This window comes from Ciconia boyciana, chromosome 1, assembly GCF_034638445.1.
Source record: "Ciconia boyciana chromosome 1, ASM3463844v1, whole genome shotgun sequence".
Taxonomy (NCBI): Eukaryota; Metazoa; Chordata; class Aves; order Ciconiiformes; family Ciconiidae; genus Ciconia; species Ciconia boyciana.
In genome coordinates, this window is record NC_132934.1 from 33688691 (window position 1) to 33707623 (window position 18933).

Sequence of the window (18933 nt, forward strand, 5' to 3'; positions counted from 1 at the left end):
GGAAGACATGTGAATCTCAAGTTAGGAATCTTCCTGTCAAAGTTCCTTCTCTATGGAGAGAGGTGGACCATGCCAAAGGGAAGATGCAAGGAGGACTGGATGCAGGAGAGGATCCAGAAGGCAGGGGCAAAAGGATGCAAGAGTTTCTGAGGAAGAGGCAGAGTGGAACTATGCCTGGCTGAGGGATGAGGTGACCTCTGAGTTGGAGGGTGGAGGAAATCTGGAGGAGATGAAAGCATTTGTGGTGACAGGAGAGGTAGGGTTGGGAATTGGGAGTGTGGGAAGCAATGAACGAGGGTGGGACTAGACTTGCAGTTGAAAAAAGAAGATTTGTGCCAAGATCAGGAACTGCAGCCAAGAGGGTTGGGAAAAGAAAGAGATGAGGAACAAGAGGAACATGGGTGGAGATGGGAATTAATTCCACAGAACCTCTGAAGCCTATGGGCAAATGCAGTGGAGTTTCTCCCTGGCTGGAGGGTGGAGACACTACATCATGCAAGAAAACTCATTGCTATTTCTGGTGCCAGAAACAAGTGGGGAGCAGTCAGGTGCTTCCAGCTTGGTGTCTTCCCCTCTGGATGTCCTCGAGGCATCTGCAGGAAGCTACAATCATAAGGCAGGAAATGCAGCGTTCCTGCATCGAGTACCTGAAATTGCTTACTGAATAATTTGATAAACATGTCGGTCACTGCTGATTGTTCTCTTGTCCATTTGGTTCACTTTACTGTATTTCTCATCAACTAAAAATAAAAGCAAAAAAATATTGTTTTTAATGAAACTGTTAATCTGTTTACACAAGCATAGGTCTAGCCATAACTCAGAAATGCCCTGATTAATTTTTAAATACTTTTTTTTTTTTTTTAGTTTTTCTCAAATTTACTATTAGGCATAACTACAGCTCACTGTATAGTTTTCCTTTTTCTTACGTTGCTCTTGAGGATGTTTTCTTGCAACTATGTTTTCTCTAAAATCAGAAGCAAAGATAAACTTTGAGATTCTGTTTCCTGTTTCACTGAGGTCAGTTAATGCTGTCTTTTCCTTTGATTTTCTAGTAACAGGATACCTACATGTTTAACTCTGAGCTCTGGAAAGCTCTCTGACTCGCCCTTGATTTGGTTTGGGCTATTGGCTTCTTGAGCCCATGTATAAGTGATTTGTGCTTTTAATAACACAGTGAAATGTTTCATAATACATACAACAAAATTATTGGTCTTGTTATTCTTGCAGTCTCCTTTTGGATCGAGAATTACATCTGCATTCCAAATGTGACAATTATAATCTGTACACTAGTAAATATACAGTAAAAAGATTGTAGTATTGAGTCATTAACATATCTAATCCAGATGTGGTTAATCTAAAATTGCAGATTTATATGTGATTCGATAAGACAGACTTTTAAAAAATTAGTTAAATACAGTGTGCATTCTTGGTGTGTGAATTTTCTACATCATTTGTCAGCCAGTATTTGGGGAATGGGGGGTGGTCAAAAAAATCTTGAGTTTAAAGTGATTATATAGTCTCTCATGACCCAGATAAGTTACCAAAGAAACTCTGTTTTAGGAGTGTTCCTTCCTATTTTAAGCAGGGTGGGCTTTTTGCTACCAAGAAAAGCATGTATTGTTATAATGAGCTAGCTCTGGAGCCTTTTAATTTGTGTAGGTGTTACTCATGTCATGGTAAGCAGCCAGAGCAGTGATTTCGAAGAGAAGTATCTCATCTACTGTAAAGATTATTCCCTCCTTGTTCATTTATATTGATCCAAATACATTTTTTTTATTCATGGGAGAAACCTAATTTTTGCATGTATGTATTTCTGACAATGCAGTGAAAATGTAAGCTAACTCCTTGCTTGTCTTAGACCTGTGCTATATGTTGGGGACTTCTGAGAATGTAAGCTTTGCTTTGCAACACAAGCCTCTTTCTTTACTCTGCGTATGGACCAGTTTGTTAACTTTTTTTGAATTGTGTCATTTATCATAAAAATCATCCTTTGTCCTTTAGGAAAAGCAGGATTCCATCACATATAACCCTTTTGTTAAAAATGATACTGGTTATTTTTGAAAGTCTAGTGCCTTTATGGTAACATGGCTCGTGTCTTACTTATCTCAGGCTTCAGTTTCTCTTCAGTCTGTTGCTGTTTGACTAAGTGTTTCTGTCCAGTGAGACTAAGTATTCTTGAAAAATATATGTGCATGTTGCTGAAGAGTTATATTAAGATATGCAGAGGTCTGTTAGGGATAAAGTGCTGAGCTTGTTTTTGTCCATTGTGGATCAACTAGGATTTTAAAAGAGGCAAGGTCATTTTAACATGTTAACTGAGTATGAATACTCAATGTTGAGTGTCAGGTAAGGTTTTATGCATATAAGGGTACAAGCTTTCATGGGTATGCTTGCAGTTCATTTCAATATGAATTGCTCAGCACGTATGTGTAACACGTACGCAAGTAAAGCTGCTGTATTATATATTATATTAAAGCTCTGAAAGAACACATGTGCACCTGTACATAATGTATACAGTGGGCAGTGTTTGTTTTTATTCTTTAAATAATGTTTCCATTTAGTTATGAAACATACCTTTTGTTTCTGTTTTCAAGTTCGATAGAAATGCATGAAATGTAAATGCATTTATGTCACAAGATAATAAAAAGATGCTCAGATAATTCAATTGATGTGAAATATTTTTCAATGAATTTATTATTTTTCAGAGCGCTAGGTTATAAGAGAGCTTGAGTGAGGACTTGCCAAGGGAATGGGGAGGATTCGGATAAAATTGTGGTGGCAGAAGTGAAGGTAGTCAGAGGTAGTAGTGGTTCCTTTATTATGTGTGAATTGGCCAACTGCAGGGTCTTTGGAGCAGGAGGAGTGATTTGGCTTTGTCCACAGTGTAGTTTGCTGAGCTGTGAAGAACTAAGGAGAACAAAGAGAAGGTGAACAAGTGAGAGAGGTTAATACTAAGTTGAGGTAAGATGAAGTGAGTCAATGGATCATACTAAAACTAAGCAATAGGTCTAAGATCTGGTTTCAGTGCGTTGCAGCCAACAAATGGAAAGTGTTAGTAGTATTTTCTTCATTAAGAGTGTAAGCTACTGACGCTGTAGAAGGCAACTTTTTTTTTTTAAACGAAACAGTGTTATTCTACAGAGTCCATGGTACTCTTAAATAAATAAATAAATGAAATAATCCTTTGTTTAGCATGTAAATCAATTCTTTGTGGATACTAATCCTTGAAATAGCAAAATGTCTTACCTACTGATTTGAAAATAGAAAGCTTGCCATGTTTATACCCTTTTGTGATTTTAAAAAACAAGAAGCCCACTGGAACTTCTAAATGAAATGAAAAAATGTCATTCGTTTTCATTGTGGTTTTTTTTTACTTGATTTGGCTTGCTCTGTTCTAAATAAAATCTTAATTAAATCTTTTTTCCTCATTTAATTCTGTTTCCAGACAGTGTAGTTCAGCCAGATCTTTATTAGCATTAACAGTTTTGTTAAACAAAACAAAAAAAAAGTTCTGGAAGGCTGCATGAAGGGAGGCATGCCTTATTTTTCAGGATATGTTTGTACGAATAACCCCTGTCTATTCTGTATCTTTGAGAGCACATGGTAATCTTGTATGAAGTTAAGGTTAAAAGGTAAATGGCATGGTACTGTTTCTTTTGGCTATTGCTTTAAAGTGTTTGAACTTTAGCAACCTATTTTTATCTTAGGCAGTAAACTCTTTAGTTCTGCTTATCAAAAGAGACTTCACTGCTCTCTTTCCATGCTGCTCTTACCCAAAACACACCGTATCAATCCAGCATCAGCAGACTTTATCAGCAACGGCCATTATTCTGCTTAGAGATAGAGCATAAAAAAGTTTATTTATATTGTAACAGTACATTTTATTCAAAAAATACTTTCATATATGGTTCTGTGGTTTCCACTTTCATTATCTAGTTTAGATCTTCTTTTATATTACCTCCTTATTAGCTTACTGTTTCCCCAGACTTTAACTGTTGGATTTGACATTATTTGTTTTGGTGTCTGCCCTGAAGTGAATTATTTTAGACTATTCAAACAATAGCCTATGTATCTCTAAAGATAAGATTAATATGGCAAAGTAAGTACGTTTGCAGATATTAACAGATTTCATAATTATTTGAGGATATCTTCAAATCATCAAGGTGTTGGGGGTAATTTGAAATTTTATGAAGCGTTTAGCTGAAGAATCAACCCCCCCCATACCTTTAGTTGTCTGTGTGATTTGCCAGAGTGAAGTTCTATGCATTGAAGCGTTGGCTAGAGGCAGAACTTGCTGCATCTCTGAAGTGGCCACAATTCATAATGCTGCTGGTGATACTCAAAAAATCTTTAACCTGCAGGAGGTTGACTGAGTTGCTGGGCAGCAGCTAATTTGTTCTAGTTTTAATTTTGTTTTATTGACTTGTTAATTTACACGATGCTTTACCATCATTAGTAGTAAGCAAATACTGATACCATAAGAAGCCTCCCTGTTTTATGTTTAGAATAAATAAGATATTTAATGAAGTAAATCCAAGAGGACTGAGTCTAGACCTCTAGTATCCTTGTGCAAGTTTTGTCTCTTGAGTACTAGAAATATCACTTATTTTTTTTACTTAGTGAATTTGTTGCATCATGCCTTTTTCACAATTTATAGATGTCAGGGATCACAGAAAGCTGCTCTAGGCTATCTGAAGAATACAGAGCTAAAGCTCTCAAAAAAACAAAAGCTCTCAAAAAAACCAAACAAACAAAAAAACCCCCAAAAAACCCCAAACCAAAAACCACTACCAAAACCAAACGCAACACAAAACAATATTTGATGATCCCAGTTTTCTTCTGTTGATCATAATACTTCTTATAAGGGCTGACCAAAGCCAGACTCGAAAAGAATCAAAGCTTTTTCTTGGATGCCAGAACCTGAAGACAAGCAAACACTTCAAAAAGTCATGAGTGCATTCACATATCTTGCCGAGCTCGTTCCAAATCTGTCCTCTGTCAGTTCACCCCATCAGACAACTTCTGGAAAATGTTCAGTGGCACTGGATTGAACAGGGCAGACATTCCTTTAATGAGTTTGATAGGTAACAGTTCTTGTGCTGAAATGCTGCAGCATTGCTTAATTATCTCATTAGTAAAGGCTTGTAATGAGGAAATAGAAAGCCAATGTTCTTAGTCTCAAAAGATCTTTTTAAATACAGAATGGGCTTATTTTTCACATGGGAAAAATAGTTCACAATTTTAAAATCGGTGATTCCCAAGCTTTTTTGAACCAGCTAATTGCTGTGATTCTTCAATATTACTTACAAGGTGTAACCCAAACTTATCAAATAACTAATTCCAAGTACTGTGGGATACAGTCAGTGGTGTATCCAGTGAGTAAATGCAGAACTCCTACTAAGTTCCCTTGGAACCACAATTGGTAATCACTGCCCTAAGACATACGATTTACTAACCATAAAAGACAATCGCTACTCCTTGTGGCTTTCTCTTTGGGGAGAGACATGCTTTCTATTTTTACCAATTTTTGGATCGGATTTCTGCTTCTGAATTGAAGTGGAAATAGCTAGAATTGTGGGAACAAATTCAGAAGGAGAGATAGTTTGAGTGTTGAATGCTAAAAATACAGAAGGAATGAATATATTTGCAGTGAGAAATGAGGCTTCATCATACAGCTTTTCTGACCTGCTCCTCCCCCAGCCATTATGCTAGCTTTATGTTCAGTTTCTTTATATATTTTGTATTCAACTGCAGGTGCATGCTAAGATATATGGTCATTTCAGCGCAGATCCTGTGTGCTTTGTCTGTCTAGGTTAGGTAGCAGTTCTGTGAGTAGTCCTGAATGAGCTCAAGGAGACTGGACACACTAGGAAGGCTATAGATAAACAGCCTTTCTGGATGTCATCTACAGCTGCTCATTGCTCTCTCACCCAGAATAGGTGATTCCTCCCTGCAGCCCAACTGATGTGCTAGCATGTGACCAAATCAGGCTGATTTTGCCTAAAAATGAATTTCAGGAGTAATCCTGTATATTGCTGGCGCACACAAACAAGTGGAGTGCTGATTTCTGGCATGGGAATGGTGACAGCTGGGAAGGGGGAATAGTCTTTTCAGCCATCACAGCTGCATATGGAAAAAGATATCCATCCGCAAGCTAGAGAAAGCTTACAGAAGTCTTCAAAAACATGGCCTTAATTTACTTTTTCCTTTATTTGATTTTATATTGGAAATAAGTACTTAAAGTAATGATGAGAATGACTATTTAGAGGGTAGAGACAGGACCATGACTTGGACAGGAAAAAAATTTGATCCATTATTAAGGCACTAATAAAACTGATTTGTGAGGCTAATATAATGTGTGAAGTAATTCTAAACTTTCAGAAACCTTAAGGTTTAACATAAACTAAGTAATAAAATGTTGGTAATCTAAGTAATTGTTTTTCTTCTTGCAGCTGTTGCTTTTCCTTTCTGAAAAGTTGTCCATTACATACAGTATTTTACTTATTTTGTGTAGTATTTTCTTTATGCTGCACATGTGATTAAAAAACCTAGCCTTTGGCATGCATATCCAAGCCTGCTTTAGCATTTTTTTTAACCATTAAAGAAGAAAAAAAAAAAAGAAGTTGCTCTTTAGACAGTGATGGTGAGAAAGTCTTCTCATTTAAGGGCTGGTTCTTAAACTCATCGATCCACTAGCTTTGAGTTTATAACAACAATGCCGCTGCTAGTTAATCGTGCAGCTGATCTGCTGGGAGTTGCTCTTAATTGGAAAAGAAAGATTTATTTTTTTGTTTTCTTCTCTTGCTGCTCGTTTACATTGTGCCATTCAAGAAAATACAGGTGATCCACACCTCAGGATAAAATTCTGTCTTGCCCATTAACAAAAATGAGCCCTCTTAATGCAGAATGTTGAATCTGACAATATTTGTAGCTGAGGATATTTGTTGAAATTGAAAGTGTGAAGACTTTTGTTGAGGGAAGACTAAATCACCACAAGTCACTTTTTGGTAAAAACAAATGCAACATTGCTGATTTTGACTGCAACACAGTCCGTATATGTGAATTTTAAACTACTGTGCTTTCCATGCAAAAATATTTGTGTGTTTTTATGACAAGGAAGATTGGTTTGTCATGTAATTGTTGCCATTAATATACAGCCCATTCTTATGAAGCTTAAATGGATATCGCTTTCCTTTATGGTCAGTGGACATAACTGAAAGCTATTAAAGCATTTTTAACAAGAGAATTAACATAGACAGAGTCTTTTGTAGATAAACTTCACCCTTCCTGTTTTGGATGGAGCAATAAGTTTACTATGGAGCAGATTTAGGAAATTGCTTTCCATCAATTTAGTATTTTATAAATAAAAAGTTGCAGGGCGAGGTCCTTCCTTTGGCATAAAGCTGATTATTTCCTGTTTAATCCTGAACTGGTGCATTTCAAGTAATGGGATTTTTTTAGCATCTGTCAGAGAGGAGAGCTTTTAGGATTTTGTTTTCATTTATGGTCCTATGAAAATGCAGTTTCTAGACTCAAAGATCATTACATAATGAAGAGAAATTAATAGATATATAAATTGTTGCTCTTTCAGACAATTTTTGGACTTAGCTGCACAGTTGTTTGTAGACGGGCATTCTTAAACATATAGCTGGGTATTCTTATATGTGAGCTGAAAAGATGTCATTGATATATCTTTAAGAGATTATCAGTACTTCTAGTGAGGTTTAGAAACTGATGAATTGTAATTGCTGTGGATTATTTGAATTCAGATTTATCATCTGCTTGCAGAAGGCACACACTTTCTGTAGGAAGAATATGTAAGAGGTAGAACTTAAACTAATACTGCTGTTTTACCTAAGGAACACACAAGTTAATATATTGAAGTAACACTACCCTCATCCAACACATCTGTTGTAAAGAAGCCTATGAAATCTAGGCCACACACAAACTGGTCTCCAAGGGCCTGTAGTTGGTGTTAGAATGCTGTTATTATGTGGGCTGATTGGTTTAGTAAAGAATTATCTCCAGTAAAACCATGTAACATAATAGTCCTTGCTCTCCCACATGGGAGCTACTTCTGCTTGACTGAGCAAGACATTTCTTGAAGAAGTAATAATGCACTTGCTCTTGCCAAAATGTAACATTAAATGAAGTGTATCGTCATGTACATTTTTGTTGTGTATCAATTCCTCTTCATTTAAACATTTGCTTAAAGTCCTCCACTGTAATATTAAAAATTATTAAAGTAAATATATGGATTTCCTAGCAATATATTTAAAGTAAACTTCTAGCTTCTTATTGAAAACTTGTTTGTAGTAATTTTAAAGCAGTGGGGAACTATTTGGAAGATGTAAATTTTCATAAATGAAAACTCTGTTGCTGAACTTCCCAGATATTAATTTAATTGCCAGGCCGTACAAGTCATAGCAGTTTAAGGTTTATCTTGCACTGTGCTGGAGGCTTTGTATGTGACGGTTTCCCCATTCATTTTGACTTAAAAGAGAGCTGAGACAGTTCAATAGTTTATATGAACAGTTTTCTAAATAGTACCAACTTGGTTGGCTTTTGCTGTGATTGTTCAGAACTATGTAGCCTTGCTCTACAGGTTTGTCCTTCTCGTGTAACTGGAGCTGTAAACACTTACTACAATTGTTGAGGAGTTTTCTTTTTAATTGCTTTTTATTTTTTTTGGCTCTGCTCAACAGTGTCATACAAATGCTGTATGTTCAATCTTTAGATTGCTTTATAAGCATTGAGTAAATGCACAAAAACATGTAATTTTTTGTTTGGATGGTGAAGGGAGGAAGAAAGGAGTTGAGGAGGGATGGTGCTTCTCTACAGAGATGATGATTAAAAGTATTATTGCTGAGGGGCAGAGCCCTGCACAACAGAAGTCATAGGAAGATGAGGCTGACGTGCCGAAGACAAGGCAGCGTGGCTTTGTTCGGGCGCTCCTGCAGTCATTGCACACCCGAGCCAGTCATAGGCTTCCCCTGAGCTGCAATGGACTCCACCCTGTGCAAACCCCATGACTTCACTGTAATTGCAGAGGTGTCACCAGGGGCATGATATGAAGCAAAGGAGTATCCAGATGATGTCTTGAGCTTAAAATGGAGATAATTGTTTCATGCAAGTAAATAATTTGGCCTGCATGTTTTCTCCCAGTGTATTACACAGCATGGAAAAGACCAGAGTTGTGTCTCAGGACCTAAGCCAACTCTTCAGGGTTTTCAGCCTTAAAACATACATGTAAACTCAGCAGAGTTTGTTACTGTATACATAGACACCTACCCCCCAGTTTTACAGAGCTCTTTTCATACTAGAATTCTACTTTAAAATGAAGTGGGAAGCCTTGCAGTGGCATTGATATGCCACGGCATCTTCCTCTTTCAGATTAGTTTAATCAAAGGAATAAATAATTTCTTTATCAATGGTCTGGTTGAAGGGATCGAGTGCACCCTCAGTAAATTTGCAGATGACACCAAGTTGTGTGGGAGTGTTGATCTGCTTGAGGGTAGGAAGGCTCTGCAGAGGGATCTGGACAGGCTGGATCGATGGGCCAAGGCCAGTTGTACGGGGTTCAACAACGCTAAGTGCCGGGTCCTGCACTTGGGTCACAACAACCCCATGCAATGCTACAGGCTTGGGAGAGTGGCTGGAAAGCTGCCCAGCGGAAAAGGATCTGGGAGTGTTGGTCAACAGCCAGCTGAGTATGAGCCAGCGGTGTGCCCAGGTGGCCAAGAAGGCTTCCTGGCAAGCCAAGCATCCTGGCTTGTATCAGAAATAGTGTGGCCAGCAGGGCTAGGGAAGTGACTATCCCCCTGTACTCGGCACCGGTGAAGCTGCACCTCGATTACTGTGTTCAGTTTTGGGCCCCTCACTACAAGAGAGGCATTGAGGTGCTGGAGCTTGTCCAGAGAAGGGCAACGAAACTGGTGAAGGGTCTAGAGCACAAGTCTGATGAGGAGTGGCTGAGGGAACTGGGGTTGTTCAGCGTAGAGAAAAGGAGGCTGAGGGCAGACCTTATCGCTTTCTACAACTACCTGAAAGGAGGTTGTAGAGAGGTGGGGGTCGGTCTCTTCTCCCAGGTAACAAGCAATAGGATGAGAGGAAATGGCCTAAAGTTGCGCCAGGGGAGGTTTAGACTGGATATTAGGAAAAACTTCTTCACCGAAAGGGTTATCAAGCATTGGAACAGGCTGCCCAGTGAAGTGGTTGAGTCACCATCCCTGGAGGTATTTCAAAGATGTGTAGGTGTGGTGCTTAGGGACATGGTTTAGTGATGGACTTGGCAGTGCTAGGTTTACAGTTGGACTTGATGATCTTGAAGGTCTTTTCCAACCTAAATGATTCTGTGATTCTATAAAAACGCAAGCAGGAGATGCTGTCTCCTAGAAGCGAGATACTGTAGACCAGCTGAACGGAAACACCGTGGCCCCATGTGGGGAGCAGCGACCGGTTCCTGGGGGGTTCAGAGCCGGGTGGCCTCGGCTGCCTCTCCCAGGGGCCTCCTCCCAGGCACGGCGGCTCCCAACGCCCGTCCCTGCTGCACTGTGCTCGCATGCCGCCCCCCGCATTGCCAGTCCTGGTCCTTGAGAGCAAAGCAGAGTTCAAATCAGAATTCACGCTTCTTTTAAAATGACGGCTGTATCAGCATCTATTCCACATGAGGGACTTCCAGCAGACCTTTCAGTCAGGTATTTAGATGCCAAAAATGGTGGGCTTACATTCTGAAAGCTGGTTAAATCTGTTAAACCAGGCACTTGAAACTTTCAGTGGAAAGGGAGGCAGAATTGCATTTAAGTGCAAATAACTTTAATATTTTGCATATCTTCAGTAAGTAGCAAATTACCATGAAATTGTTCATTATTACATAGTAGATTAAATAACTTGTTTCCACCAATTTGCATTTCAATGAATATCTAATTGGTCTATAAACACATTGATTAATGGGTGCAGAAATTATTACATAGATTCAAGGCAAAATTGTTCATGCATTTTTAAGAAAGGAATAGAATAGACTTGTTGATATTTTATAATTAAAAATTGTATACCACTATTGTAACCAAGTATTAAGTTTTTTGTACGTTAATTTAGCTTTTTGTAACCATGAAAAATAGTTCATCTTGGTTGAAAACCAATTTTAAATGTCTTGATCATGGGGAATTGTCTGCAAGTGGTTTAATGACAGTTCTGAGCATTCTTTGCACTGTGGAGCTATAAATTTATATATTGTGCTCATAAACATAACAGTACAATTACATTGCTGCTGCTGTAATGAAAATTTCTCTGTACTCTTTCAGTAGAGGATTAGCTTATTGTACTTAAGGAGCGCAAATTTTGGGTAGGTTAATAAAGTCTAATTTGCATGGTTGAGAAAAATCCAAGATAGTATGTAAATAAATTAAAAAGTAGTGATTTGGGGAGAGGTAATAATTCCTTTTAAACCATGTCTTTGGCAAGGAAAATACTTTTGATACCAGCAGTACTGAAGTCATTCAATGTATAGTAGTTTCCCAATTTGCTAGAGTTTACAATTACAGTGCAAAATCTTGCTGCATATGCAATCAGCTTAGAGCTAGGTCTACATTACAAAATCTTTTAGCATAGCTTTTAGTTAGGAGTGCGTGAAAAATTATACTCCATAGTCTGTCTACCCATGCCAGAAAACCTCGCATAGATGTGGCTGTGTTAACAGAAGAGTGCTTTGTCAGACTTATTTTATGTCTGCTGAGGAGGGGAACTGAGAAGCTGGCTTATACCACCAGAGGGCTATACCAACCTAGCTGTCGTGGTTTAGCTGGGGGAACAAAAGCTGTTACCTCTGTCTGGTGTAGAGGAGCCCTGGGGCCTCATTGAAGCAAGAGAGATTTCAGGCAGTTTGCTCTTTCATTAATGGGGTGTCTGGAGGGGATGTGGTACAGCTTTCAAACTTGTGCTGTACTTGTGCTCTGCAAGTTCAAGCTCTACCTTTGTCAGAAATCAAACAACTACCAGTGAGCATGTTGCTTCTTTCCTCCTTGCATGCGGTATTTGATACTTGTGGGAAATGTGCCCTTAGTAACTGAAAAGTTTCTGTCTTCTGAAAGATAATGTATTAAATGAATACTTGCATGAATCACAGATACAAGATTGTGATTGCTGGGCATGTTGGATCTTCTCAAGGCTGAGTTAGTATCTAAGGGTTGCAGGCTGTTTAACGTGGTTTCTGAGCCACAGCCCTAACTCCTTCCCCCGTGTGAACTGAGCCTTGAGGGTCTTTGGCCTTCTGGATGAGGAGCTGAGAACAGGCATCTGGGGGTACTGACTCACAAGCACTGATGGTGGAGCTGTATACGTAGGGTGCAGAGCTGCTCAGAGTCTAGAGTTGTGTCCTGTTGCTGTGAAGAAGGAATGCTGGTGGAGGTGAGGGAGTGTTAGATGAGTCCATAAATGTATGGAATGATAAGAATACTCAAAGAGGCAGGAAAGATTGTGATGAAAAAGAGCAAGGGATTGGAAACTACAGAGTAAATCATGGGCATCAGTTTCACTTGCTAAATCATCACATCTGCTTAATGCATATAGTCCTCCTCATGCTTGGTGGTCCTGCTTGTGTTTGTGAGCAGAAGTACCACCTTCTGCATTGAAATGAATTTGCCCATCTCTTGCGTAAGGCTGCTTGAGCTTTGCATGCCCAAGTCTCTTGATTCCTATTCAAGAGGTTTTTACATGTGCATAAAGCCAAGAGCATTCAAAAAAAGTGCCACAGTCATATTCATTCAAAACCATAGCTGGAGAAGATAGTTAATGTTGTCTACCTTTATATAAAATAAAACACATTGATTACAACAATTCTCCCAGAAATGAGAAGTGAAGATTCAGTTCAGTCCTTTCTGAGACAGAGAGGAGAAATTTGCATGTCCCATTTGCTACCCAGTTGTACTTTCTACTAGCTGTGGACATGGGAGATACAGAGGCTAACTTGTAGCCTGGTGGAACCAGTCTTCCTGAGGGTCTTTCCAATTATCAGGGAACTTTTCTCTTGTTTCCTTCTTCTTCAAAGGCTGCTTAGAGCAGAAGCTGTAGTTTTAGCTGTTCTAAGTCACCTTGAGCAGTTAAATAGCTTTTCTTTTCACAGACCGTAGAGCTAAGCTGAGGAAACTTGGTGCATGGGTTGAAATAAGGGTTGCGGATATCTCCATTTTAACATCTCTCATTTTCCTAGCCTCATCCCCTTTGAATATTGTGTCTACTCTTGCTATTGAAATCAAGCTGCTTTTTGGCCAGGTATGCAAGACTTTGAGACCAAGACTGCAAGACTACAAAGTTTCTGACTCTTCTGCAGACTGTAGTCACTTGCAGGGGAGGATATCTTAAGTTGTAGTTTTTGTTCTCATTACTGTTTATGTTGTCCAACAGCTCTGTTGCGTAAAATACACAGGCAGCTCCAGAATAATTTTGGAGAACATGGGCTGTGCTAGGCATGGAAAGGAAATGATGCGTAGTTTGTCAGTGAGTAGTACATATGTCATCAAGGTATTCCCTAGCTAGGTATAATTTCATCCACACCCAGAGTTCAGATGTACAACCAAGTTTTGGTGACAGTGTTTTCCACCTATCAGCTGAGCCATTCAATGTTTTCTTTGCTTTAAGCCAAGACCATTTTTAGATGATCATTGCAGGAGGGATATAGCAGTCTAGGAAATGAGCAGTCCTCATCTGCTTGCTTCTGCCCCTCTTCTTCCCCACCAGAGATTAACGTCCCAAAGCTGAGCTGGAAGAAGAGAATGCACAGTGTCCTTCATCGCTTCCATGTCGGTGTCATACATTGTAATTTAATTCACTGTTGATGGCACTTTGAGGTTAACTGTGAAAACTTTGCACAGATGCAGATTAGGGAGTTCTCAAAAGTTTCAGTCTAGCTGGTGAGTTCTAGGGCGTGATCACCTCCAACCTGGGGGACTAACATCTCCATTGCTCTAGCTAGATCTGGAAGTTAATGTCTCTTAGCTATATTTAAACATTTCTAACAGCGCAAATTTTGGGTTAGTTTTCTCAAACACATGAGGAGTCTTCACTAACATGTTGCAGGTGCATCACACCTTTAAATTTGTGTCTAGACAAAGCCTAAGTGTTTATACAGAGACTAGCACAGTGAAGAGTTGATCTCAGCCAGAGCTTCTATGCTATTATCATGTAAGAATAAAAAGAGCTAAAATGCCATGAGACTAATATAAAAGTAGGCATATTTGTGATCCTCTGACCTCACAGATGCCAGATGTGCTGATTTTGGAAAACTTTTGAAAGAGAACCTGAATTCAGCTTATATACTTCTCATTTGTAGGAAAATCAAGACTATATATATGTATTTGTGTGTGTATGTAAAATAAATATAAATATATTTATATATTTGGGAATACAACAGCTGTTTCTGCTTCTCCTTCATCTGCTTACCAAAGCGTTAGACGTTCTTTCCATTATGCTGGTGCTGTAGCTTAGGTCAGAGAATAAAAGTATGCTATGGCTTTGGTAAATGAACACCCTATGGCTTTAGCTGTTTTCAGGATTACTTGATGTATATATCAGACAGAATAATCATGTCTTTGGTATCGTTCCTGTTCTTTTTTTTCAATATAAAAATGTTATTTCTTCTTTCCCCACACATGGAATCATTTTCAGGTTTTAGTTCCAGATGTTTACAGATGAGCTTTCCGTGGTCTGAACTCAAAATCAGTATCAGCTGGAATTTTAAAGATAGGGATATTTTCAAACCTTGTTGGGTCACAAGTTCTTCCAGTATTTTTCTCCAACAGAGAGCTTTTTTGCTTGTTTGGAGTCTTTTCTGCAGTTTTCTTTCTTCCTTAAGCATCCCATTCTTGGCTTATTTTCCAGAAATAGCCGCCGCCTCTTCTGTGGAGAAGATGGATTTTAATAAGCCACACCACCGTCCTCTTTTTCAAGAGCTTTGAGTGCTTTCACAATTTTTTCAAATAGTTGATTAAGCGGTAATTGATATTCTTGTAATCAATAGTCTCTACTCCCTTCAGCAAAGCATAGTAACTTCGCTCTGAGGGTTGTTAGTCGTGCACTGGCTTCAGGTATAAACTGGTTTATGAAGTTATGTCCACTTCATGACTGTGGCTTACAGTTCTTTCACTTGTGCTGATGCATCTGGTTTTAGAATTGAATTACTGAATCACATTAATTGGAGGGGAAGTAATTTAAAAAGGGATCATCTCAGTGATGCAATTTATGTCACAGCTATACAAATAGGTTTATCAGCACAATTGAGGAGGTGGCAGATTGCACCAGGAGGACCAGAATTAGCAGCTGGGGTAGAAAGCTTGTGGAGGGAAAATTGCTCAATTGTTATTAGAGGAGCTGAGCTGTTTCCTTTGTTTTCTGTTGTTAGAACTGCCTTCCTGCCCCACCTTCGCCCTCTTCCCCTATTTTAGGTCAATTCTATTTTTTTAAAAGTCTTTTGTCAGAAAGTATTGAAAATGTTTCTTCTTGTGTATGAAGATGTTTAGTTTCCAGATTGTTGTGACAGCAAAGTGACTTCTGACTCCAGATGCAGCGGCACCAATGGCTCTCCTGATTCTCCTCCAAGTCTTTTTTTGTGAAAGTTTTGAAGAAAAATGTGCTTAGATTGAGCTAATATTTATATGCTAAGGGTCAGAGAATTACATCTGGGTTAGCTCTTTGTGGTGTGTGAGACAAATAGCAGGTAGCACTATTTGCCATTAATTTGAAGACCAATTAAAAGTAGAGCATTTCCTTCAGTTGTAGCTTTGGGTGCTTTCCTGTGCAGAAGATGGGGCGATGTGTCTGTGTTCTCTGTTAGCGTCAGGGTTTCACTCGTGCCGGTGTTGCACAGCGTCCTCTGAAGACTGACAGTTACGAGCTTCGTTTACCTGTGGAAGATCATTCACACATCTTTGGTCTGACCACTTCAAAGGTGATAAAATAGGACAAATAGACATGCAATAAGGGAAAAAAAAGTTTTGAACTATTTCCCCCAAAACATAATGGCTCTGGGGAGAAAAAAGCCTTTCAGAAATCATTCTGTGAAGGTGCTAGCAAGCATGCTGCAAGTACTTGAAAGGCACGAGTTATCCAAAGTGAAATACCATCTGTCTGTCATATGGCTAATCAGATACAGCAATTCTTCCTGAGCTTTTTCCTTGGAAAGAGTCAGAAAAAAAAGAAACCCAAATTTGCTCTGTTTGAAGTTCTTTTAGCAAGTACCGTGTGTCACTTGCTGTGGAACATGAATTCTGAGAGTCTGTGTTTCTTGCTGATTTTACTACCAAAGAACTAAACGTACAAAGCAGGAAACAAACTCCCTCTCAGAAAAATGCCATGTGCACACTGTTTCCACACTTAAGATGTTTAGCTCTCGTTTGTTTTGGGCTGCGCTCTTCTTTTTGACTCTTAATCTCTATTGAAAATGAGTTTCTTCCAAAAGATTTTCTTTTATTTGCTAACCAGTGTTTGAAAAGTGGGTCTTGTTTTAAACAATTATTATAGAATATACTATCAAACATTTGAGAACTGTCCTCAAATAAAGGTATCATGTTAAATCATTGTGTTTCTGAGAATAGTTTAATTTGTGTGCAGAATGTATTTTTTTTTCCTGCTCCTCTGACATGAATATGCTTGAGCTGCCCTTGGACTGGTCCTTATGAATAAAACAGTGTGGTGGTGTTTGGTTGGGGGGATTTTTTGTTTGGTTTTTTTTCTTTCTTTTTTACTAATGGGGAAGTGCTTATATACAATTGTATCGTTTGTGTTCATGGTATAGATAAACATGGGAGGAAAGGGTCACACATCTCTGTAAAAAAACAAGTTCTAGCACAAGCACACAATAGTAAAAGTTAATCATACTTTGAGGAATATCAACACTTTAGCTTTTCTTTCTCCTAAAAAATGTACAGAGATATAAAACTGACTTATCTTCATTCAACAAGACAGTGTATTTTCTAAATGGAAATTGGCCAAAGAGGTGTGAAAATGAACTGCATCTGGCAGTTGGAAGAATTTGACAAGTTCCTTTTTTGGGGGGTGTTTAGATTAATAACCTTAGCTGGAACTGGGGGGGGGGGGGGGGGGGCGAATTTTTGAAAGGCCACTGTCTCGCTTTGAAAACTGCCTAAGAGCATAGTCAGATGTTTGTCTGAAAAACAGTTGCAGTGATAACAAGAAGTTAGTTCTCCTCAACGGTGGTACGTAACTGACTTGCAAACTCTTCATTGCCTGCACTACAAGATCAGACGGGTTCATGTAAACCGCTGCCAAGATTTCCCTTATCCTTAGTGGTTGAATCACCAATGCAGTTAAACTGATTAAAGTCATATTTGTCAAGGACTTCTATAAGAAACAGATATCCAACAAACAAACATAATTTGGTGAAATTATTTAAATGTAACTTGTATTTAAAGTATTAGGAAAGGTTACAAACTAAGTTATTGTTGCTTTGTATAAAGATTGAGATTGCTAGACATGCCACAGTTAAATTAATTTTACATGTATTTGCAATGAAAATCTGGTTTAGCATTTGCACTTTGCCATTATTTATTAAATATTGCTGCAAGAGGAACTTAATCTCTCTTTTTAAGACATTTCTTCCAATAAGACTTATTTCTTGTATCCAGATAGTTCTGAAATAGTTAGGTTTATATTAGCGCAGGTCAGAAGAGAGGAGAAGGCAAATACGTCCCACAGTTGAAATTCACATTAAATCCAATATTCTTAGTTTGGTTTGGATCTGCAGTAGCACCTAACTCGGTGAGGGCTGTTGGTGTGCTAATGTAGAGTCTTGCACTTAATCGTTTTCTAAAATGTGTTGTTTCTAGGTCTACAGACAAGACTGTGAAACCTTTGGCATGGTAGTGAAGATGCTAATTGATAAAGATCCATCATTAGAGAAGTCCATTCAGTTTGCCCTGAGGCAGAATTTGCATGAAATAGGTGAGCGATGCATTGAAGAACTCAAACATTTCATTGCTCAGTACGACGCTGCCAATCAAGATCTATCAGAATCCTTCAAAGATGGCTCATACTAAGGACAAAAATATGCTTTTAGATCCTCTGCATTGTGTATGCCATAATACATAAATCTGCTTTTTGTGGGGGAAAAGGAGATCTTGTTGGAGATTTGAACCCAAGGCCTGCACTCCTTCATAGTAGCTCAGGTGGCTATATCTTGTTCACTGTGGTCTCCACAATTGTATTCTTCCTACCTGTACTTGTTGACATATATTCCTTTGAAAGGATGTTCTTTTAAAAAATGCTGTAAAGTGACAAACTATTTTTGAAACCTTTACACAATTACCTAGGAAAAAATGTTCAGTCTGATGGATGTACACTTATGTTCTGATGTTTATAAGTGTAACTTCAAACACTGTATTTTTTATTAAAATAACAAGAAGCAGCTCTTCATTCCTCAACTTATGCAGAAATATGTCTTGTTTTCATACGTACTATAGGAAGGGAAGACTTGCAAAATTGTTCACAACTATGATTTAAATTATTTATTATAGTTTAATTTTAAACTTCAGATTCATTCTGTAAAATTACACTAGGGGTTATCTCTAGTCTTTGACTGCGAGAGCAACTCTACTTGATATAAGAAGTGCTGTATTTTTGCTCTAATTGCAGGTTCTGCAAAGGCCTTTTAAATTCTGGTGTTTTCCATATTGTGAGTCATTACTAGTAAGCAGTATTATGTAGGATGAACTCCATTTTTTGTCAATATTTGCAACTAAACATTTCCTTTTATGTTTTTCACTACACCTTACGGAGTGTAACTGCAGGCAGCCACTGAGCAGGGAAGGGTCCCTTCTCCTACTCTCTCCCCCTCCCCCCTTACACCTTCTCGCCACTCTTTGTGCATTAGTTTTAACAATTAAGAGGCTGTGTAATCTTTACTTCCAACATCAAGAAGGCACA

The 18933-nt window shown here is 38.5% G+C and overlaps 1 protein-coding gene across 4 annotated transcripts in view; it reads left to right on the forward strand.

The window, feature by feature from the left end:
• Window positions 1–18431, forward strand: part of PPHLN1 (periphilin 1) — a 72338-nt gene extending 53907 nt beyond the window's left edge. For all 4 annotated transcript variants that reach the window (XM_072862111.1, XM_072862126.1, XM_072862119.1 and 1 more), the window contains one exon: window positions 17838–18431. In XM_072862111.1, the coding sequence (XP_072718212.1) occupies window positions 17838–18047 (210 nt within the window). In that variant the 3' untranslated portion in view covers window positions 18048–18431. The remainder of the gene's footprint in view (window positions 1–17837) is intronic.
• Window positions 18432–18933: the final 502 nt, after the last annotated feature.